Source organism: Sparus aurata, chromosome 17, assembly GCF_900880675.1.
Source record: "Sparus aurata chromosome 17, fSpaAur1.1, whole genome shotgun sequence".
In the NCBI taxonomy this organism is placed as follows: Eukaryota; Metazoa; Chordata; class Actinopteri; order Spariformes; family Sparidae; genus Sparus; species Sparus aurata.
The window spans coordinates 19,257,895-19,282,132 of record NC_044203.1 but is presented as its reverse complement, the minus strand read 5'-3'; the positions used below and the strand labels follow the sequence as shown (position 1 = coordinate 19,282,132).

Sequence of the window (24,238 nt, the reverse complement as noted above, 5' to 3'; positions counted from 1 at the left end):
TGGAAAGGAATTATCACACTGTTCTTTTTTTTGTTCCCACATGTGTCTCGTCCTGTCGTCAGTGACGATATTTCATCCTTGTTTTGACTTTAGGTGAGAGTAGTGGGTCCTTTAGGCCATACATAAAGTAATTAACAGACGTCAAGGATCACACCAGACATGTTTGTTTGACATGAACTAAAGGATTTCATGTCAAATAGAACCCAATACAATCTTGTCTGTTAGACAAGGAAAAAAAACACCTTTTTTAGGTGTTCTTGACTCCTGAATGTAAAGGAAGGAGTTTCAATATATTATTGAATGTTATGTATTTTATTTCTTCTTATTTCATTATTTCTCCACATTTCAATGGACTTTACTCAAGTGCACACCAGAGCTAAATGCTTTAGCCTGACATGGAACTCTCATTTCTTACTAAATGGTTTTCCTTCCTGATTTTAGAGTTTTGTTATCTAATAACAGTTTTGGTCACAAGTTTATGGTTTTGGTTTCTTGTTTGGAGTTACGTTATTTCCCTCAATCTTAAATCATTTTATTTTTCTGTGTACAAAATTGATTCTTGTTCATAGTTATTTTTTATCTCTCAGACATTTGGTCCTAAACTGACTCAAATCATCAATCAATCATGTTGCTAAAAGAATAGAGGCGTTGTCAATACTTTGACTATTGTACAGTAGAAGTACTCTGTTATTATTTGAAAGTGATTACAAATGTCTCCACAAGAATCTGATGTCTTCTTATTTCACAGAACTGGACGATGAAGATTTAAATGCAGACGCATGTGAGTTAAAGATCAGTTGTTTTTGGTATTATTATTATTATTATTATTATTATTGTTATTATTGTTATTATTATTATTGTTATTGTTAGATCAGTTTCGAAGTGTGGATTGGAGGGCAGTAGGATTTTTTTGGGTTTCTCCATGCATCACACCCACAAAAACTGTAATGGCAGCTGTCCAGAGGAGAGTTTGTGAAGGTTATGGCCTCTGTATTTATTGCCAGTAAGTCAGCATAGTGTGTATGGTGCTCCAGGCCAGTGAGATGTGTGAAGGGCTCTGGCCCCGCTTGGCTTTCCCTCCTCCCAACCATTAAGCCCTGAATGGAATCAATTAGCTCCCTGGAGGGGCCCTGCGTATCCTGCCGAAAGGCCAATGAACACGTCGTCTTCTCCACCATCCTGCCGGCCAGCTAATCAACATTGGCATTCTCATTCTCTCTCTACGCTCCTCTCCGTCACTCCTCATCTTCGTTTTGATGGACATTTGATAGAATTACAGATCTGTTTAGAGAAGGGCTACAGCCAGTCCACTCTTGGAGGAGCAGTGTTTCTGCAAAGAGATGCAATTGCTGTGAAGCCTCAACACTCTCTCCTCTGTAGACACAAACTCATACATACACAATACTTAATTTAATGTTTTTTTTTGTCTTCATTCTTCTCAAGAAAAGTTTAAACACATTTGCTTGACCTTACTACGTAGTCCAACACTAAATATTCTTGTTGACTTTCTTGCTGAGAAGATTGATACTACACTCATATTTGTGTGGTTAAATATTGCTTAATTCAGATGGAACACTTGAGCTTGTGGTTATCACATTTGAGTTGTGTGCATGATGTGCTTGGTATTCATCTGATCTTTTTTTCCCAGATATATCATAAAATTCCAAAGAAAACTCCAAATATTTACAGACTTCATAATGATCAGCCTAATTTGAAATTGAAGTGTTCTTCAAACTTTTTAATGACAACCCTGATCACCACACAAGACTAAGATTTTCACAAACGAAACAATTCTATGTGAATGTGAGCCTAAGGCAATAATACAGTGTAATTGTAATTTATTAATATAAATAACCAATATACACACATCAGTTTGTAAACACATGCAGTTACAAGATACCTCCCAGTGTTGTTGTGTTGAAACCTGTTCCCCGGTCAAATTATGTTACCCTGTTAGACTTGTGTTTCTTCACTTTCAGCAGATGGCAAACACATCAATGGGAAACAGACTTTAACACAACCCCAAATGGGTCACACAAATACTGAATAACAAGTAATTTAACTCAATTGTGTTATCAGTTTTGATTACTTTTTTAAATGAAAATATTAAATCATTAATATTCTATAACCATTTCAAACGTAACCACCTTCAGTACCATTACCTAACTTTGCCTACACTTCAATGCTCTTTATGACTAAATTACAATAAATTAACCTGCCATCCATTGATCCATCTGAAAGCACCTAGCTTTCAGACTATTTCCACCAACAAAGTTGTGAATCGAACTAGTTCAACATCTTTGTTTAGTGAGAAAGCACAAGTTGTGGTTTATCTGCTGGACTGTTCTTGGTTAGCCTAACTTTGTTTTTTGTACAGATTAAACAAACAGGCCTGTGTTGACTAATGAGCTGAGGTGTTGGTCGGTGACATTTGTTACCTTTTGACAGAACCAGTGTGTTGCTGTCACCCTCTATTTCCAGTGTTTACACTTTAGCTAAGCTAGGCTGCTGGGTATAGCTTCTCATTTACCATTCGGACATGAGAGTGGTATCAATCTTTTCATCTAACTCTCGGAAAGACGGCAGATGACCATATTTCACAACCTGTAGCAGTATTTTCCAGATCCTCTATTTAAACCCTCAAATATTTGTTTAGGCATCAGTAGCTGTGCTATTTCAGTAACTTGATGAGACTTTTTTGCATGCAGTAGAAGTACTGCAGTTCAGTACAGTATAGAGTGCACCTGGAAACAGAATAATAGTTGTCTTGTTCTCTTTGCTGTTTAAAGTCATTCCAAAGACTCGTAGCGGACCAGCCACTGACTCGGATACAGCTAAAGCTACAGGTGGAGACGAAGACTCAGGTGAGAGAAAAACAAATGTCAAAAATGATACAGGATTCATGAAATCATTCGCTAGCTTTGCTGCTTGTTTGATGCACTTACAGCGAAATGTTTTATGTTTTCTCCTCTAGATCAATTCACCATGATTGTCATCATTGTAGCCGTCACTGCGCTGACTCTTTCTGTTGCAGCAATAGTCAGTAAGTACTGTACTTTGTTGGGACATAATGTAGTGAATTGTGAGTTAGTGCCCATTTAATTCCCACAATTGACAAATGTTCTGCTGTAAAGCCTTTCAGTGCTTTCAGGCCAGAAACACCGTAGTCACTGTGTACCTTGTAAAGCTGTTAATGCCTAAGAAAATATGAACTTTTCTCTTGTATGTTATGACCTTTTTCCATTTTCTTTTTTTTTCCTGCAGCCATAATGTTAGTAAGACGCCACATGCACAAACAGCAGCAAGGGTAAGGTCAAATTCCTCCACTGTTAAAGTTGATATTTGATTGTAAACATTTGTAATCAATATCTTTATATCCTTTTGTTGGGTTCTAGACAGATTTGAAGTCTTATTTTTTTATGTCCTTTATTTTCACACAACAAGACAAATGCACAATCTTTCTTCCATATGGCCTCGATACGTAGTTTATCAGTGTGTTACTGAGAGATGCATGTTCCACTTTACGCTAAGTCAGCCTGCAAGGTGACAGAACCAGTCTGGCAGGTAACAGCCTTTCTGCTGCCTTGCCAATTTCCCTGACTTCATCCAACTCATCAGCATCAAAACCAGAGAAAACATACAGTTGGCAAAAAGAACCCGCATCCACCCATTTAAACCCGTCTGGACTTGTACAGCAATTAGTATCACGGCCTGAGGCCACCACTGAACACTCCCTACCTCTAACCCTTTCCATCATAGTCATCAAACAATAGCCTTAAGACAGTGCCACCGGGTCTGTATGACTGAACGGGACAGGACCTAACCTGTTCCAAAGATTACCACATGAATTGAGGTCTGAGTCGACTACTCAGAAATAAAACAATACTGTAAACATGATTCAGGCGTCATGACAACAATCTGCCAACAGCAATCTGACAGCAGAACAGCCTAAACCAGTTATACAGAGTGAAGTTCTCTTTTCACTTCTTGCCTCCCTTCCATACTTGCTTCCATGCTTATTTAACTGCAGTTAGCTGCGGGACAGCTTTCTGCAGAGTAATCAGGTTTCTTTTGTTCTGGGGTGCAGCAATAAATGACCTGCAGTTTTTATGGTCAGAAGGGTTATGGAGTTCAAATGAGTCTCAAGAGATCTCCAAGCAGCAGGAGAACTCCCATTGTGGAGTAGACACCCAAGACTGTCTGCAAGGGTTAAATTCCTGCGCAGGATTACTGGCTGCCTCTTGGGGCTGCAGTCAGCTCTGGCAGTGTTTGGTGCTGACTGATCGCTCTGCTGAAAAGAGGCTTAATCACACAGCAACCTCTGGCTTGTTGGATCAACAGTGCCTTGCCAGGTTTATAAGTCCCACCTGGGGATGAGCTGTGTTTTGAGGTGATGCAGTCACCGTGCACCTGTCAGAGCCCTGCAGCACGAGGCAGACGTGCCGTTTCCTGATTTCCGACACGCAGAGATGTTCCTTCTGTCTTTCTGTTAACCTAAAAATATCTTAAAGATGACATACTTTTGCTTTTGCCCTGTTCCCCCCCCCCCCCCATTCCCTGTATTAACTTCCTGTGGCCCGTCCTCTCTCTCTCTCTCATCAGGATCTACTCAGTGCCCACAGAGCAGGACCAGAAAGGGGTGTAGTTCCTGGTGGAGTAGCAGTCCTCAAACACACAGATGAGAGGAGCAATGCACCAGGCTATGTCATCTCCTACTCTTTGACTCAGGACAGTTCTTTGCACAACAGCTTGCTTCTCACTATTCAGTTCATTGCTCGCTCTTACGCAAACTTTTATCAATACATAAGCAATAAGTGTTTTTACTGTTTTATACTTTTGTCTTTGTCCCAGTCGTTTCTAATCCACATACACACAATTTAGCCTGGGACACTTGGAACACATTCAAACCTTCTAATTGGATTCTATTTGAGGAATCCAAATCAAAGCCAGTGAATATGGCTTAAAGCTTCTTTTGTTAAAAGGGATAATTTAGTCACAGCCAGAGCTCCCCCTTTTTTTTTTTCTTTTTTTTTTACTACCTGAAACAAGAAATTATTTCCACCAGCTATACAATGAAATCTGTATTTGTGTTTGATTTGGTGCTCGTGAAACAGACGTTGCTGTGTGAAAAAGGTCGATGACCGAGACAAACCGCGCCAATCCACACTAAGCCAGCCCAGTGCTCACTTCATTCTCCTATTCACTTGTCTGACATCTTCTGTTCCTGGCCCATTAGCAGTGACAAAAACCTGTGCCCCCCCCCTTCAACCTTGGTAAAAAAGAAGGAAAAGAAATGTGTCGAAATAGCCCGTCTGAACATCTTCTTGCAAGGCATCAAATTAATCGACCGCCGTGAGTGATGATGTTTTCTTTTCCCCCTCTCTTTTTCGTTTTGAAAGGCTTTCACTTCAGTCTTGCAGATTGTAAATAGCTCTCTGAATGCTGTAGAGTTAGATTAATGCCTCACACGCTGGCAGAGGGGAGCTGGGTGCGAGGGAGGGATAAAATCTCTCGAATCAAATAAAGTGTTGGGAATGATTGGGAAAATACCAACAATGCTTTTGTTTCATTCATACGGGGCATGATGGCTTCTCTGTTTTCATTTAAATGGAAATCAATCATGCTCTCTGAAAGAAAGCTTTCTATCAAAGAACCCAGGGCACTGGCTGCCTTATTTGTTCTAATATGGAGAAGGGAACTTTCTGTGGAAAAGGTTGAAGGGGAAAAGGGACAAGCTCCTGTTTGGCATGACAGTATTTCATCTGTGGCCTCATGAGGAGCATTTGTAGTGGAGTCGGCAACACTGGGAAAGACTCGATGGGGTTAAACACTGTGCTCTTCCACTAAATCTTGCAGCTAATCTTGGCACTGTGGGCCGGCCTTGGCTCCGATCCAGCCAGATTTGAGAGCAAAAACAACTGTGCAGTCACGTCTTCATCAGGCTGTACAGCGGTTACAGGTCTTTGCTGTAGTGGTGATGCATCCTGATTTACTTAACACAAACAAATTGGCAGATGTGATTATTTGTCTTTGCCTTTTGTTTTACTCGAGCACTGTGTGTAAAGTGTGTTACTTATCATAGCGTAGCATTGCCCAATAAGCCTTCAATATGTGTCAGCATTTCAATGGGAGGACAATTGGACAAAAATTGCAGCACAAAACATTTCAGTTTTTTTACATCTTTGTAGTTACATATTCACATTTACTCATATCCACTATTTCTGTTATACAATCAAACAACAGCACAGTAACATTGGCAGCAGAGGGTTCTCATTGAATGCTTTTTCCAAAATGTAGAAAGCAAATAAACGTAGTATGGGGGTCTGGGTCCAGCCTGCTCCACGTATCTGAGCGTACTCTGTTGTTATTCCCCCTCTGTGGTGACACTACTGATGTAAATGTAAGAAATTGTAGCCTCTTTGTTTCTTCCTCAATGTGATGTATGTATTTTTTGTATTTTTTTTATAATGGCAGTTTTTCTGTCCATTCTCTATATTTGTTTTTCAAGCCCAACTGAAAGCAGAAATGGATGAGTTTATGTTTCTATACTTGGTTATATTTTCTGAATTTGCAGCATTTCTTTTCCTAAAATGCTGCACATGTGCTGTCAAATTGATTTGTTTTGCTCAATTTGCTTGAGGTTTATCTATTTTTTTTCTCCTAAAGGGTAAGGTAAAGGTCCACATTTTTTGCACATTTAAATGTGTTAACACGTCTTACGGCATGCCACTTCTTATGCAAAAATAGTACTTGTGGCTCCAGAGAACATTTTCCACACAGTACTCAACAAAACCTGGAAAGTCACTTTAATGTGTAAAATTGGTGGAGTTGCCCTTTAAGTTGCAGTGCATTGCGCTGTGGTCTGACCTCTCTGCATTTTTTTTTTTTTTAGTTTTAATATATATTATATTGAAAATATTTACAAATATAGTGAGTGATGCATTTGCGTTGTCTCTTGATTGATAAAAAATATTGTACTTGGCTAAATGGTCTTTTTATGTTTATTGTTTATTTTATAATATGTGTGTAAAAACAACAAAATGTGGTGGGTGGGATCACTTTTTTGCCAAAAAAACTCACCTATATAGATATATATTTCTATTTTAGTGTCATCTTGCAGAAAAGTACTTGCGTTCATATGAACTTGTGTATCCAGGTAGCCCATACTGTATGTATTATTTGTGCCAAGGACATTTACAGTTGTTTTTCATCATACAATAATTCAGTACAATACACGACCTTGTATTGCAGAAGAAAACAATTGCTGTACATGAGTGTATATCTCAAACTGCATCCCCCTGTGCAGCTGCTGTCGCCTTCTTTTTGTTCTAATACCAATTAGAACAGTGAATACTCCTGTATATTATGTAGGTATGCTGAACTCTGGATTGTATTGATTTTGAACATTAAATCTGTTTGGAAAATGAGCTTGCTTTCTACAAGTCTGTTGTCTGTATCATTTTGGCGCCATATGGATGCAAAGATAAAGTGCCAGTGGATCTTGTTTAATCTAGGGCTTTACTCATTTACACGCATAGAGCCACTAAGAGGCTTAGACACCCCTCACTAAACATCACGTTTTTTGTTGAGATTGAAAGAGTAAAGAGCGTGCAGCCTGCATCGTATCAGGAAGAGAAAGTGACCCAGCTTCTTTTTTAGGCCATGGCAGACACAGGTGTTGTGTGATATATTATAACCTATTAAATATAACCTATTATGATGTTACTCTTCATAACCTTTAATAATAATCCTGGCTTTGAGACACTGGCTGTGTAATCAGTTATAAGATATAAAGGTGATTAGAAAGAAACATGCTCTGTGGCTGAAGGTGTGATTAAAACATGAGTCATCTCTTTATTATTTGCCAGGATAAATAATTGTTTAACTTTTTTTAGTGCGGGTTTTTCCAAGTATAGAAACAACATTTGACAAAGATTAAGTCTGTGATTTTCACTTGTCAGCATGATTCATGTTTTGACACTGTTACTAAGCAGCATACAGTCAGTCAGTCCACATGTACACACACACTGCCAGGTGATGGGCGAGTGTTTCTCTCTTGATCGACTCCTGGTTGGTTTCTTGCAGCTCTGTAGTTTGATCAGTGTACACCCTCTGCTCTCTCTCCTCATGATGTCGGGACTACGTGATACGACCTGGAAAACCAACACGGAGAACACTTAAAGAATCAAACGCTATCAATTATATTTATTAAATGCAAACAAACCAGATAAGAAACATAAAAAAAACAAAAAAACAAAAATGCAGTTCACAGTTGGTCTGTTATGGTTTCGCCCAACAAATAGCTTAATCATAATCTTTTTGATCTATTAGTCATCACAGAGGTTTTAGTCAGCAGTCTGTTGAGCTATTATACGTCTGAAGTGAGTGATTGTTTGCCATCTATCATCCAGTAGCCTGTGATGTAAATTACTTGACTCGTTCAGCTGCAGTTTCCCAACAGCATGATGTAAGCATGGCTACCTTTCATGCACATGGGCCCCTAATTTACATCACTTTTGTCTGTCAGCTTGCATTGCCTTAAATCAATCAGCGGTTGTGCTAATCATGCACCTCTCGAGCATAATAAAAAATATGAACATTTGCCGGCATTATTGAAATAAAAGGCTGAGAATACTTACTGAGATGACTTCTTGTGACACTTGGGCAGCCGGCAGACCCTTCCACCTACAGACAGAGATGGGCGAAGGAGTGAGAAGGGCAGTTGGTAAAGTGGCAGTATGTAAGAATCGGCTACCTGTCTAATTCATTAAAAAAACAAAAAAAACAAAAACAAATTGGGGGCCGTATATCATCAGAGAAACTGTTCAATACCCTTCTTGTCTATTGAGTATCTGCAGTGTTTATTCATGGCCAAACTGTTGCCTGAAATTGTACATTTCCTGCCACCAGACAACATGACTGCTGCACTTTCCCTCAGCTCTTATCGCTTATGCCGGTCTGCTCTGAGCACCGTTGCTCCACCATCGACCACAGACATACAACACACAGACCTATTTGTTTTAAAGGAGCCGCGCTACATCCAAGCTTGAATGATGATGTATGACTCACGGATTCTACTAGTTATACGACATTATTCCATATTGGCAACAGCTTAAAGTTTGTGACTTTGGGCTCAAAATTTGGTTGTTTTGTTAAAACATTTAATCAGAGGTTACACAGGACCGAAGTAGTTTTCAGAGTCATACTTACATCCGATGACCATGATGCCCAGGACGAAAAGAAACGCTGCAATGGCCAGTCCAGCTTGGCGCAGGGACTTATAATCTGAACATACGAAACACAAAATCAAACCCTCCGCCACACACATGACAGGTAACAACACAACAACCACAGGTCAAGTGAAGCTTCTTACCATACGTGAAGGCATCGTCTTCCGATCCCACATCTATAAGGAGTAAAAGTAGAAAAGAAAAGTATTGAATTAAGTTTGACTGCTGAACACAGGAAGCCTCAACAGGAAGAAAAAAGCGAGGATCACTGGGGAACAACAGTCAGAGATAGCAGAACAGATCTACTGGCCCTGCTGACATGCTGTTGATGGTGTATCAAAACCCTATCTGTGGTAAGCCAGCACAGCATGAGGACACAAATATCTTATCTCTTCTTGCATAAGGTACAATCAAGCACTAATCTGTTGGCAATGGAGGAAGTGAGGCGCTCTATTCTGCCTCTCCACCGTGGGTTTTGTTTGGAAGACAGGGAATTGTGATACTGTCAGTCTGCCATGAGATAACAATAAAACCGCATTGCCTGTGGCATTTAAGGTAAGTACGGAGTAGTAACATTTTTTGGTACCCCGGGCAAATTGAAACCTGTACCTTTTTGGGTGGTTTTCGTAGTCGTGGATGGGGAGGATGTCACAGTGGATGCTGAAGAAATAGACAAGTAAAAAACATTAGTTTCCATGACTTTTTAAAGAAATGTTTTCTGGATCCCTCTTTCCCTCTGTCTTTAATATTTATGATGTCTAAAATGTATGAGTCACAGGTTTTTAATGCAAAAGCATAATTCAGTACAGGGGAGCATATTTTTTCTGGGACTTACTGACTCCTTATCTGTGCCATACGTGTCCATACATAATTATGTCTCGTAAAATTCCAGGTGCATTCCTATGTTTAACTCCATTTTTAATTGAATTTCTGAATATTTCAGTGGAACGACTCTCAGAGGAAATTCAGGCTGACACTTTTTAAAGCTCTCTCTGTCGCTCTCACTCATTCTGGCTCTCCCTCTTTCCCCCGCTGCTGTAAAATGCAGCAGGAATACTCCTCTGTATATCTCAACAAGGACAGGGAGTTTAACATTTTCTAATTACCTCATTATTAGTTTTAAAGCGTTCCTGATGAGAATGTCGACTGTAAGCCTCTGCTGCTGGTGGTGTGATTGGATGTTACAGTGTAGTGGAGTGCTTACGGTGTGTCTACCATCCAAACTCAATGGCTCCACCAACTGGGGTGTTTAAACACATGAGGGAGGGGGTGGTGTAGAGTGTTACCTGTTGTAGGTGTGAGCTTTGTCTCCGCTTTTGTTGTTGCCTCTTTGGGAGCTACAGGGACATAAACATAGAAAGAAATAGGTCAGGTTTAACTGACATTATATCTGTTAGAGTTAACGCTTTGAGGGACACCACCAGACTACCTTCTGAAGTCATTGCTGATGGTGTGGTGATGACACTGCCTGGTTTGAAGGTGATGTTCTGCTTGGCTGTGGTTAGCTCAACGCGGGAAGTTTCAGGGGAGGAGTCAGCTTCTCTGGTGACTCTGCCTGCAACTCTTCTTCCTGTTGCATCAAGACACAAACCAAATCAAATTACCTTTATCTTTTGTCATAAGATAGATAGATAGATAGATAGATAGATAGATAGATAGATAGATAGATAGATAGATAGATAGATATATGGACATTTATCATCATGTATAGTAACTGTAAAAACATAAGCACAGCCCTGGGTATCGTACCAGTGGGAGTTGCAGAAGTGGGCACTGTTGCTGGGTTTGCTATATTGCTGCCCTCAGATGTTTCATCTGCAAGTGTGGAACTCTGAGCCCTTGACACTGCGGGAGGAAAAAAGCCACATTTAATCACCAGAAAACACAAAAGTCAGATGAGGCCTTACAGCGAGGCCTCTCTTCAGTACAGTGTACAGGAGGAACAAAGGACAGTGCTGTTTATTCCAGCGACTCTCTCAAACAATGCTGTGATGTATTCCTGGCAGAGGCCCGACTTCGAGAATGTGTCTGGCCTTGCAGGGGGAGAGAGGCCTGCAGATGCATGGAGAGTATGTCACAGTAATAGTCCTGTGAGTGGGCCAGTGCGGCACAGCTACAAAGAAGTGGCTCTCGCAAAAACCTCTGGCTTACAACAGAGCTGGATTGTTGTGCGTGCGACTGCAGGACAGTGAGGCCGTTGTCTGTTTACTCACTCGGCACCTTCCAATTAGTCTTGGGGCTCTACAAAACCTCCACTTTCTTGGGCTGATGCTCTGATCCCCACCACTTTAATGAACCCGTATGACGGGACTTAACTAATCATGTAATGATTTACTGCTGCCGCTATATTCTGATATGTCAGGTATATTAAGTGAGGATGAAAACCTTCATTTTGATCGTATTAACATCAAGTAGTCGTAGCTTGAGTTCTTAGATGTTCATTGTGAGGTTATCCCTCATCTGGACTCAGACTGTCGAACCTTCGTTCTTCCCTAAAATATGTTGCTGCTAAGTGAGAGGTGTTAGAAAATGTCCTGTTGATGTTATCATGGTGTATACTCACTATTCCTACAAGTCATTACATCACCGTACTAAAGAACATCCAAGTATCATATTTGTGACAAGCCTTTCTGTAAAGTCCCCAGGATCTAAAGGGGAATTCCACCTATTCTACAAGGATCAGTTTACTCATACCAATTGTCAAAACATTAGTACATGTCTTCTGTTCTTCATGTTGCCATCATATGGGCATTTACTAGGCAGGTAGGGTCTACAGACCATACTCAAGACTAAAAATCAAATATCTTGGCCCTTTAAATCTGCCAGTTACAAGTCTTGCAATTTAAAGGTGCAATATGTAAAAACATATGGTTAAAAAACAATCCAAAAGTAACTAAATAATCAACAGAAGCTGAAGAAACAAGTATTGAAATTCTGTCATAAAGGCTTATGCATTGTGTTGCTTAGACATTTTCTGGATTGGATAGTATTAAAGTTAGCATGCTAACCAGCTAGCCCTGTTCCGACAGCCCAGGAATCCCATAGACTGAAACATATTAAAAAATGTACTGATTGGTTAGTGACAGAGTTAAAATGAGTCAGTTCATCAGGGTAAGGTCTGTATGGAATACAGGTGGGGGAAAAAATACATCAAACACACTAAATAATGGGCCGTCTGGACAATGGCATCAGTCAACACCCACGTCGAGAAGCCTGACTAAGGTTACAGATGGGTGACCCCTCCAGGAACCAACCAAACCCGGCAAGAAAAACATCTCAGTGTGGTTGGTACGAAATGGTAATACATGACAGTACAGGCCAGGGCTAGCTGTTAGCATGCTAACTTTAGAGGACATCTCTGCTACACAATCACTGTAGATGTCTGATGTTTATTCACATTATGTTTTGCTTTTTGCACATTGCACTTTTAATGGAGGTGAGTTTCACTAAATCAGTGGTGTACCCCTTTAAGATGGTAGTTTCCAGGATGAAGCTACAAGTGACACAATACTTTTGAAAGAAGAAATGACACATATGTTGAAACACATTAGCAATAAATGAGGACGTTGTTCACAGTACAGATTATAAAGCCCACTGAGGCAGTATGATTATGATTTTGGACTATATATATATATATATCTATATCTATATCTATATCTATATATATGTATATATTTATATATACATATATATATATGCATTCATGTATATATAAAACTGACCTGCCTTAAACCTGATCATTGCTCAGTTTAACACAGTGAGGGGTTTTTGCTGCCACAGTCTCAGAATACTAAGCATAACCAGTATCTCATGTTGGCTAATATGTCAGCAATATTAGATAGATACTGCTGTGTAACTGACATTAGCGAGCCAGTTTACTGACTTTACGCCTCGTGTGCCACTACAGTCTGAAGCTACATTCTGGCACTTACATTTTTACATACCATTATCCAGTTATTGTGATCTATGACCAAAGTAGCTGCTGATCAGCAAAGGCTGCACAGACCAGCTTTAAAATCAATTCTGTTCTAAGTGATCTGATTCACGACCAGCTAGACTGTATTGCACTCACCTTGTAACATGACAGACAGGGCAAAGGTCAGGGAAACCAAATACATCTGTAAGAAAACACATTTCATGGGGAGAAGAGGTGAAATAATGATCTGCATCCAAACTAGTGTCTTTTAACAGATTGAATTTAAACACAACCTGGGATTGAAACGACCCAAAAGATCTAATCCAGAGCCTGTCACATATTACAGCTGACTCAATAAACGAAGACAGATCATACAAATGAAAACACTCTGGTGCATTGGTTACAGTGGATAGGAGCAGATACAGGATATCCAGACAAAATGTCTGCTGGTTAATGTATACAGTGTCTCTTTAGCCATGGTTATTATAGTGTTACAAATGTTCAAACAGGGCACCAGTACGAGCTGAGGCTCTGCTGAGATTATTGCAGCACTCGCTCAGGAACATTTTGTACAATCTGCCAGACAGGAAGTTGCACTCATTGAGGTTTAATACCACATGGCCATTTCTCCCTTCCTGCTAAAGCAAACAGGCAACATCACCCACTCTCCGTACGCAGCATGACACAAAACAGACTCTTACTTTGAATGTCAAACTTTATAAGACACACACGTCAGAACCGCTTTTTTTTTTTCCATTTGTCAAAAATGAGTGATCGAGGCCGCACATTGTGTATGCAACCCTCCCACACGTGCCTGCGTTCAACTTTTATGGCGCTGTTGATCAAACCTCATATTTTTTCCGGTTTGCTGCTGTCACCAATTAAAAATATGGCATCGGACGACGTGTCAAAACAAGTCTTTTTAACATAATGGAAATGCTGTACTGGGGAGAAACAGCCTCTGAATCAGTGGGAAAACATGCTCTCTCCTCCCCCTCACAACATATTGCCCCTAGCTTGAAACAAAAAAAAACACTATAGAAAAACAGAAGTAGGCATAAAAACCTGTCCAATATTGTGTGATTTTATAGCAATACAAAGAACAACTGCCAGGCAGGTGCAGAGACAGGTAGAGTGACAGATGGAAGTCTCGGCCGGTGGCTCGGTCTGGATCCACCCCCAGCAGAAAATTAATCTCGATCTTTGACCTATCCTGGTGGCAGCTCGTCCTCCGGGCTTGGAACAGTGTGACAGGTGAGCGTCTGTGGCCATCATGGGCTGTGACAGCTCAGATTAGCAGGTCATGCCAATCTTCATTTCACTCCAGAGCATATGTCAAGATGAGGCCTGTTTCCCCTGGGCTGTACAGGCGTCTTTCCCCTTCCCCTAGCCTGACCTGCCCGCCCGTTTGTCACATCCAGCGCTCTCACTCACTCTCTGTCTGTCTGTTCAGCCGTTTGTCTGTCAGCCTCCATCAATCTCCCAACAGTCCGCTTCAACCAAAAAACACCCCCAAGCTCTCTGATATTTAGTCATCCATCCAGGGTATTATGCTTACCTTCGTATCCATCCTGCGAGGTGCCCGGCTCCACAGATTCAGCCTCGCCATCCACGATGCTTTTCCTCTGTATGTCACTTCTGAGTGGCTGATGGGCTAACTGCTAACCAACCACACCCATGTGTGCACCAGCACTACTTCCTCATCCAATTGCCTGAACTGCCTCAGCCTCTCGCTTCACCCACTTGCTCTCATGACATGGCCTCCTCCTTCGTGCTCTCTGGCTTCCAGTTTTTTCACTCTCACTCACTCCGCCTGCAGTTCAGCCGTCTCTCAGCATGGTGGCTTGTCTTCCTACTTTATTTCTGTATTCCCCCCGCGGTAAACAGTCTCTCACTGTGTTTACTCGTCTGTCATCCTCTATAGCTTGCTGCTTCTCTACATGTTGATACAGTCGTCTCTCCCTCAACAGGTCAATCTGTCATTTGTTTCCATGTCACTACCTAGAAATGAACGGCGCCATTGTTCAGAGAAGTTGTTGCTATGTTTGCAGTCGTTCAGAAATACAGAACATAGTTCAGGCTTTTATAATTATATGGCTTCCTTTAATTAATGAAGAGCCTTTTTGAAATATCCTCCCTTGAGCACACTGACATTGAAAACATTGACAAAGACAAACTGTATGGTCTTTACTTAAATAACAATCATCTCAGTAAGCATCTGACTAAGCAGTTCGGTTATTTGAGTACATTTGAAAAATTCCCTGCTTTGCTACCAAGCAACCGTACTTACCTCGATGACATATGACCATGGTGTTGTTTATCACATTGGATTCCAGCTATGCAGTGACATACCAGCATATTAAATCCTTGTGGGTTTTTTTTCTCAACTTTTTCAACAATTGCTTCAAGGCTGCAGGATTGAAGCATGTGTTTTCTGACCTAACAGCATTACCCAGCTGAGAAACACAAACCTAGACTGTTACGGCAGACAAAGGCCGCAATTCATCCGTGCTAGCAGAGGACAGGCTTTGTCCTGAGTGCGACTGGATCGACTTGTCCTCCATCACATTTTTATGGTTTCTCTGAAATATTGTTAACACTTTTTTAATGGGTGTTCTTCATTCAGTTTGCATCGTGACCTTCCTCGGTAGAATCTTCTGCTTTTTTGAAGTTTTCAGATACTAAATAAAAACAATTATGTCGAAAACATTTCATATTATGAGATGTACTCTGACAATATACAAGTGACCAACCGCAATCTGCTTGTAAACATCATGAAGCGCATGGGTTTGTGAATAACATTACCCCTTTTAAACGTTGAGGGATTATGATTTAAGAGGCTCTATTGGTGGATAGAATAAATAACTTAATAACAATTAATAAATCTAAAGAGCTTGTGGGAAGGTGCATAGTTAAAGTATCATTTTTCCTTAAAAACACTATTAAAATTATGAATGAATAATCTTAAAAAATATTTGTCTGGTCCAAAATGATCGTTTTGCTTCTGTCTGTGTAAGAATTTCTGACGATTGGTTCCAGCTTTTAACAAAGTTTGTCAACCATTAGTATAACTCTGTTGGTGTCATATGCTATCTGTGTTTCAACAGCGATCAACAGTCTTGTTTGTTGCCAGTTTGTTGGGGGAAAAAAGTAAGAATGACTGAGTTTTACAGTATGTGCCCATCAGTGCTGTAATGTTGGCTATCAAGTGTTTGCAAAGTTAACGTCAGCAAGCGTAAGCAGCAGCGTCGACTTTTGCGAGCTAACGCTAGCAACGTGAGTAATGTTAGCAAGTGTCAGCAAACGTTACCTAATGGAACAAGCTGGCAACCACTGAAAGTGGGGAGATGGAATTCCACATGAATAGCAGGTTGACTGGGGTACAGAGGCTTACAATCATCGTAATTACAGTTTCCATTGTTTTAATCATTCTCAATCCCATTTTGAATACTTAGATGATCACAATATTTTATTCTGCATTTAATTTTTCAACATCGGACAATAATTATTTTGTGTTTGGATGCAGTTGTACATATATGTGTAGATAAACATTTGACAATACTTTCAGAGACATACATCAGACACAGGTATAAAAGGGTTTTTCCAAAGCAGTGCCCTGTCATATTATATAGTACTCCATGAATGTGAACATTTGATGTATTTGTATTTGAGACTGGGTTAATTGCAGCCACTTCATGTCCTCCATTCTTTGCTCATCTTTTTATCCTGGTGTTTGTGTGGAAGTAGGTGTGCATTTAAATTGGTCAGATGTAGACGGAGACATATGAATTCAAATGTGCTCTCATAGGAAAAACAAGAAATGACACCCAGGTTTTAATGGAACTTGAAGAAAAGATGTGTTTTTCTTTTAAAAATATGTTGCTTATCTTAGGGGGGAAATGCCAGAGAGGAACAATTGTCTGGATTTGACAACAGACACACACACTATGGCCTGTCATCAAAATCATCTATTATTGACGAGGATCACGCGCTCCGCTTATTTCAATATGCTTTCAGATCAGCCTGCGTCAAAATGAACAATTAATCGCGTTTTCACTTTGTAGTCGTCTTTCATGGACTGCTGTTTCGTTTATTGAGTTGTATTCTTTCATCCGCGATGGACGGCAAACAACAAACTCATTACTGACAACAGGAGACGCAGCCACAAAGTGAGTCATAATAACTGCCAGCAAAATCATGTACTAATTTGTAAAACCTGTGGTTGTGTTTGATTTGATTTCTATGTAGTTCAAATTGAAAAATCTGAGCAAATGAGAGCAATGACAGGGTTTTGCAGATATTTGAGTTAAATTTGAATTAGCTTCCCACTGGCAGCACAACCTGTTAAAGTGATAAAGGAGCATTATTCAATCTCTTTTTTGTTTTTTGAAAAAAACATAAAACATTCAGGAGAGGGATGAAAAAAAAACATGTGAAAACGCTCTCTGAGCTGAGGTAATTAAAGCCTCTTATTTGTTTCTCTTTTGACTTAATTGTGCACTCATGCGGCCTGCATGTTCGGAGCTCCCTTGAGAATCTTCTGAACACAACACATCAAAATGTTCACAAGGCAAGTGAGGAAAAAATGGAAGTTGACGTACAGCATTGAGCTGTCAAGCTTTCAGTTTAGCAGATTACTTCTGCCTGAGCCGAAACGATGCATCAAGAAGCAGGCTTTGGTGTGAACTCTGCAGTCGGCTTGATGGGAACTTAAACAGTTGTTCGGTAATGAGACAAACATACCTTGACAGCTCATGATGGAGAATAGTGGGCCTAATTGAGGGAACGCAGCCCGGTGAAACATTGAGATTTATCTGCAGGCAGTCAGGGCCCCATTGAGGAAACAGGATTCTGTAGTTTTGGACAAATGTGCGGGCAATAACAACCCTGCTACTATTTAAATCCCACCCCTCACAGAGCCTAAGTGAGTCAATATTTTCTGGGCAGATAATGCTTTGAAAATGAGTCGCATATTTATTCAGTAACAACACAATAAAGAGGACTTGGGTCCGGCTGAGGAACTCATTAAGCAGCTACCACAACATCTTCATCAAAAAGGGGACATTTCTATTGAGGCGAATGAAGATTAGACTGCTTTTTTTGTGTGCGTCTCATTGGACTGCATGTGTCGTCTGTGCTGAGCTGTCTGCGTTAAGTGCGCGCATGTGTGTGCTCATGAGACTGATGTGACGAATCGTCCTTGAGGGAAAAGCAGAAGCTGGGAGCAGGAACAGGGTTCACACGCATAATGGCTCTGCACAGATAAAATAATAAGAGCTCAGTCACTGTTACTGTTAGCGCATACTACGATGCAGCAGGAACCTTAAAAGAGCCATGGAAACTGTGAGGAAGTATCTGATCTCTGAAAAGTAGACATTAAAAAGATGGAGTTACAGAAATACAAAGAGCTCACCAGCCCTGTTACTATAATACAGGAAGACAGCATCTATTTTCTGCTGGTGTTCTGCATGTTTTTAACAAAAAGCAACAGAAATGTAACTTCCCGGAGAAAAAGATCCCGAGATCATCAAACGCTGACACTTTCGGCTGGCAGCTTGGGTCGGACACCAACCTGAAAGCATCTTTTGTTGTTTTAAAAACGGGCACGAACAAGGGCTATTGGTCACACAGTCAAGACCCCGAGGCTGTGGGATGACCTGCCAGAGGAAATTAGGATGAGTCAGTACGATCTTTTGAGAGCTCTACTAAAAATATTCTTTTTTTTAGAAAGCAAATTCTTATTTTTGAACGCAGTTAAAATGCAGGGTTAAGCACTTGAAGAGTGGAGGAAGCAAACCAATCACAACAATTTACCACAACGAGAAACCATTATATTATATATATTTTTTTGATCTGACATTTGTATCATTTTTTATTTCTGTAAATAAAGATTGTGAACATCACACAGGTTTATAGAGCGTAGGTACACAGCGACACAGTGATCTGCTTTTTCTTGAACTACAAATTGAACAATAGTGAAAACAAACGGAAAAGAGAGGGGCTTTTCGTAACAGTGGCCCCACTAGCAGCTTAGCCTAACCCTCCCTCCCTGTTCCTATCTCTCTGTGACTGTCCACCCTCAGTGAGACAAATTCCCTGCATGCTTTTCCTCTCTCACTGATGCTGTGAGCTCAACTTCAGTCCGAGAGAAAACAGGATTAGAGTCCGGCCCTAGATATGGCTTTACCTCCTGAAGACACAACCATGCTAAATACCACTCAGTACTATCCCATTGTAGAGATTCCCGAGGACTAACTGTGAGGCCTGTAACCTCTTTGTATCAGACAAGGGGGGAGCGGGCCACTGTTGTCGGGTCCCTATCTGGATACATGTCGGAATATGTGGACGTCGGATGGGTCAAAAGGGATGTTGTCTGCGTGGAAAGCACCGAGAGTCAGTGCTGCCTCTGCCCCAGTGCCAACCACAGTGTTGTCAGACCATTTTTGTGTCCAACCATTCATTTCGACCTGCAGGTCAAAGCTGGCTGGAGGATTGGTGGGTGGGGGGGGGGAATCTGGGTAGTGACCGTGACTTGGCTCCAAGAAAGAGGCGAAAGGTGAAAGAACAATGCGTGGTCAAGAGAGGAGGGGGATCGAGTGAGATCACAGAGGGAGGAAGATATGAACGGGTAGCTGCTGCTGCTGCTGAAGCACACTGCAGATTAGAAGCTGTTTGTCGTCATCATCACAAGTCAAAAAAAGTCCAAGTCCAAGTCAAGTCTCAAGTCTGTTTGTTTTAGGCGTTAAAGAAATATCTCAGGACTTCAAGACATGTACTGTATAATCACTCATTTATTCAGCATAGTATCTGCATTGAGTAGCTGTTGGGTATATGATCACTTTAAACAGGCTATTTGAATGCAGTGTACAGTGCAGACGGACTATTGAGGTCCTCAGGGGAACATTGCTAACATTATTAGCCATGCGCTTATAACTGTTACCCGTTTTTAAATAACTAAGTACGGCCATATTGTCTAATTAACACTGGGTCGCCAGCTAATGACAGTTTATAATCTAGGGTAAATGAGCACATAGCTCTAGCCTCTCGAATCCAGTTTAACTGTAACCGAATAAGCCTGTTACCTCACATGGTCAGTATATGCGGCAGCTGATGGTGGCGCACCATTTTATTAGTCATGGCAGAGCCCGCATTCTAGTATGAACATCTGTGGTGAGGAAGCAAACACTCAACTTTTCAAAATATTCAGCGAACGCCAGTCTGATCAAGTTTACCTCCCTTAACTTAAAAGCTGATGGCAAGCTAACATTAGCTGGATGACGCCGAGCTAAACATGTTGGCTAACCATCCATTGGTGCTGACGTTAACTTTCACATTTCCAGATGACTCACTTATCGGGTACTGGGGACGCAGGGCACATGTCCTCACCACATTATGGAAAGACCGGTTTTGTCCTCATCACTTTTTAGAAGCATAATTTGTTAAAAATATGCTTTAAAAAAAAAAAAGGAAGCTTGCACCATGAAATCGCAATAGTTATCTACTCTGACCTTATCCCTTCATCACATTACCTACAATTAAAAATGATTAAGACTATCTTAAAAATCAACTGAGCCAATATGTGCCCGTCACTGAACACCAGCACCAGAGGTTGCATTTCATATTTCTTTTGTTTGGGCCTAGCAAGCTAATGTTAGATAGCTAATGCTGAGCTAAACAAGTCTGCTAACAGTCCGTACGTGCTAACGTAGCTTTCACACTTCCAAGTGGCTCACCTACCGTGCATTTTCAAGTGCCTGATAAAATGTATCCAGCACTCTAGCCTCTGCATTCAGTGATTGTCTTGTTTTGTTGCCTTTTGTGAAGCTATTACAGCCAAATGGGACGAAGAATGGCACAGCAGCACATACTAGATGTGAAATCATAATAAGGGAAGGAATGACGTTCAGCTTGTCAGACATTTCTAACCAGTGTAAACTAGAATACATTAAGAAATGAAAGCACTCAGTGGAGACTGAAGTCTTTTTTTTTCAAGGTCATTTATTGGTTTTGTTCAGCTTTAGTATACAGTGCCTTAGCGCAATTCAACTCAGAGCTTAGAGGAAATCGTTCAGTGATGACAACAGACACTGCAAAATTCCAAAACACTATGACATTTGAAAGCATTCTCCATCCTACTGTCAAGTTCTTTTCAAAGTGACTTGTTAGATATCATCCAAAAAGAAAAAAAAGAAAGAAAACACTCTATCTAGTATCTGCCATACAACACTGTTCTGAATCCCGAGCCCTGTCATAGTGTATTTGTTTGCTCTGAACTGATCTTTCTAGACTAATTCGCCTCGTAGTTCAAAGGGAAGATCAGAATCTCTCTGCGGTTGTCGAACGTCCATGAACTCCCTCGCTCTCTCGGCGCCCTGCTGAGAAACAGAGTGCATGTGAAGTGTGAATAATGTATCAAATAGGGGCCCTCATCATGGGTTTGGGTTTTGTTTACGGACCTGAGGGTGAGTCGGTGATCTCCGCTCATTCCACTGATGAGGCAATCCGTGGTCAAACAAGGGCGGACGGGAAGTAAGAGAGGAAGCCAGGATGTCCTGGTACAGGCCGCTGTGTCTTACGTCTTCGTACAGATGGCTCTGAGAGTCTGTGGAGAGGCGGGTGACATCTCTCAGAGCACATGGAAACACATGCGCAAAACATGAATGTGGACAAATACATTGAGAACCTTTTGAATTAAAGTGCACTTGGAAAACTGCCAATTAAGAGATTAATCACAGAAACGCTGAAAGTCTTTGGCCTTCAGTTCAGATAAGGACAGATTTAGTAGTTCCTGATTGGCACAGGCTGCATCATTTTGGATACGATGTATTTGCTGTTGTCTTGTTTACTCTTTTGTCTCACCCAGCCTGCGTATTTCCTCAGGGTGTGGACAGAGAGGCGGCAAGTAGTCACCAGTTGGGTAATAATAATGATGGGAACGTTCCTGGAATGAGTGAGATCAACAGATGAGATCAATCAATCAATCAATCAATCAACTTTATTTATAAAGCACTTTTCATACATGAGTATGTAGCACAAAGTGCTTTACACAGGAAACATAAAACAATAATAAAGAAAGCCCTTCCCTCCCACCCTCCGTACTATATACATGCACACATACGTACACACACATACACACACACACACACACACACACACACACACACACTTACTACAGGAAATAAGGAGACATGGCAAGGCACTGAGGATTGAGGAAACGCCACCTTTGGGGCCGTCCACACTGGGAGGAGTCACAGGCTGTGCCACGGAAGGCACCAGTGCCCAGGCCCCCCGACCCTGACAGACAACGACTGGCTGGGCCAAAGGGACCCAGGGACAGCACCCCCAGCAGCATCCCAGACACAGCTCCCAGTGTGGAGGACCCCCCTGAGGAAACTCTGGAGTTAACCCTTAAAAACAAAAAACATAAGATAGGATAAAAACCCTGACAAAAGATAATTTAAAGAAGTGAACAGTTAAAAGGATAAAATGCATAAGATAATAATAAATAAAATAAAATAGTATCGAAGATAAATAATAAAAATTAAAAAAAATTAAAAATTATTTAAGATGAAAATAGTTTAAAAAAAACAAAACAAAACAAAAAAAAACAAAAAAAAAAAACAAAAAAAAAACAACAACATAGGAACAACAACATAAAATACGATAGAACCACATAAGAATGGAATAAGAATTTAAAATATTAGTTAAAAGCCTGATTAAAAAGGTGTGTCTTTAACCTTCCCTTAAAAATATCAACAGTCTCTGCAGACCTGAGGTTCTCCGGCAGGCTGTTCCACAAGCGGGGGCCATAGTGGCTAAATGCCGCCTCACCGTGGGTTTTAGTTCTTGGTTTTGGTAGGGATAAAAGGCCAGAGCCGGAGGACCTCAGGGTCCGCGAGGGTTGATATGGTAAAAGCAGGTCAGATAAGTAGGAGGGCGCAATGCCGTTAAGACATTTAAAAACCAGTAAAAGAACCTTAAAATCAATCCTGAAGCGCACGGGGAGCCAATGCAGTGACTCTAAAACTGGTGTTATGTGCTCAGATAGCATCAGATCACCTTTGCTCCGACATTTAAATGACTTTTCCACATGTGTTACACACTGGCAGAGGGGGTTACAGCAAATTTAGGTCAAATGATTCCTTTGCCGACCTTTGTTTGTATTTGTGGGTTTCTTTTGTTCTTTCTTGATACGTCAATCTCCAAGATTTTATGGATTATTGCCTCCTTGCCAATCCAAGTAGAGAGGATGATAGATTTGTTTTATTTTGAACAACTGAAGAAGACAGAAGATGATGTTTTTACGAACATAGTGGACGGTGAAGTCTGTGAAAAGTCCAGAGTAATAAGGACATTAGGATGAGATGTTGCAGCTGTCAATATGGTGAGGACCATCTCCATCGTATTGGTACGTAGGCAGAAATCTCAAAACCAGGAGTAATAATGCAGCATTCACACAGATTCAGACAGTATTCAGAAAATGTTATATTTTCAAACAGACAAGAGCAGGATGGTAAAAGAATCGGTGAAGCCAGCAGAGATTGTGGGAGAAGCAGTAACAGTAGACGGCGATGCTGTCCCGGGTTATTTTAACATTTTCCCCCTTGATGGAATTGGCAGCCGGGTGACACGATAAAGGAAACGGGCGATCTGGACAACAAACCGCAAATCATTCATTATTCATTACTGGAAATGAACTGACCTAATGTTTCAGTGGGAATTAACGTTAATTTTTATGTCAGCGATATAATATTAAGAGGAAGATGCATTTTATAACTACATACATTATGAGAAAAAACCCCCACAGACACGTAATGATTTTATTATTGCCTCTATCGAGCCGTAGCCGGAGGTGTTGTGTTTTCGGGGTTGAGTCATCTGTCCGTCCGTCCGTCCGCAATACAAACAATACAAAAATCACCACGGCAAAATTGTCTTGCGTGTTTCATTATGCCCTTCGGCCTTTTTTTCTTTTCCATTGGACTGTTTGTTTTCCTCTTTCTTTCGCCTGGTGCTGCCTGTCTACCGAAATCTGTGTGAATGCAGCGTTAAAACTGTGACCATCAGCGCTCGCGGCTTGATACAACGACCG

At 40.9% G+C, this 24,238-nt stretch overlaps 2 protein-coding genes across 3 annotated transcripts in view; both read right to left on the bottom strand.

The window, feature by feature from the left end:
* Positions 1-7,829: 7,829 nt before the first annotated feature.
* fxyd5 (FXYD domain containing ion transport regulator 5) lies at positions 7,830-15,551 on the bottom strand. Of its 2 annotated transcripts, none has more exons than XM_030392476.1 (10): positions 15,437-15,551; positions 13,303-13,348; positions 10,980-11,075; positions 10,660-10,800; positions 10,517-10,567; positions 9,840-9,890; positions 9,374-9,406; positions 9,211-9,285; positions 8,640-8,685; positions 7,830-8,153 (listed from the first exon to the last, which is right to left on the bottom strand). In XM_030392476.1, the coding sequence occupies exons 2-10, from the start codon at positions 13,346-13,348 to the stop codon at positions 8,126-8,128; spliced, it is 567 nt and encodes a 188-aa protein (XP_030248336.1). In that variant the 5' UTR covers positions 15,437-15,551; the 3' UTR covers positions 7,830-8,125. The 2 variants fall into 2 exon arrangements, with proteins under 2 accessions (XP_030248336.1, XP_030248335.1); XM_030392475.1 differs by lacking the exon at positions 15,437-15,551 and adding an exon at positions 14,705-15,117.
* Positions 15,552-21,124: 5,573 nt separating this feature from the next.
* nphs1 (NPHS1 adhesion molecule, nephrin) overlaps positions 21,125-24,238 on the bottom strand; it is a 46,810-nt gene continuing 43,696 nt past the window's right edge. The window contains exons 28-30 of the mRNA XM_030392804.1: positions 22,006-22,087; positions 21,603-21,748; positions 21,125-21,521 (exon numbers count right to left, since the gene is read on the bottom strand). Coding sequence (XP_030248664.1) covers positions 21,429-21,521; positions 21,603-21,748; positions 22,006-22,087 — 321 coding nt within the window. The 3' untranslated portion in view covers positions 21,125-21,428. The remainder of the gene's footprint in view (positions 21,522-21,602; positions 21,749-22,005; positions 22,088-24,238) is intronic.

Coding starts and splice junctions, on each gene's coding strand:
- fxyd5 (XM_030392475.1), bottom strand. CDS start 14,755: ATGGCGAGGCTGAATCTGTGGAGCCGGGCACCTCGCAGGATGGATACG. Junction 11,076..13,302: donor CCTGTCTGTCATGTTACAAG/GTGAGTGCAATA, acceptor TTCCTCCCGCAG/TGTCAAGGGCTCAGAGTTCC. Junction 9,286..9,373: donor AGACGATGCCTTCACGTATG/GTAAGAAGCTTC, acceptor TCGTATGTTCAG/ATTATAAGTCCCTGCGCCAA.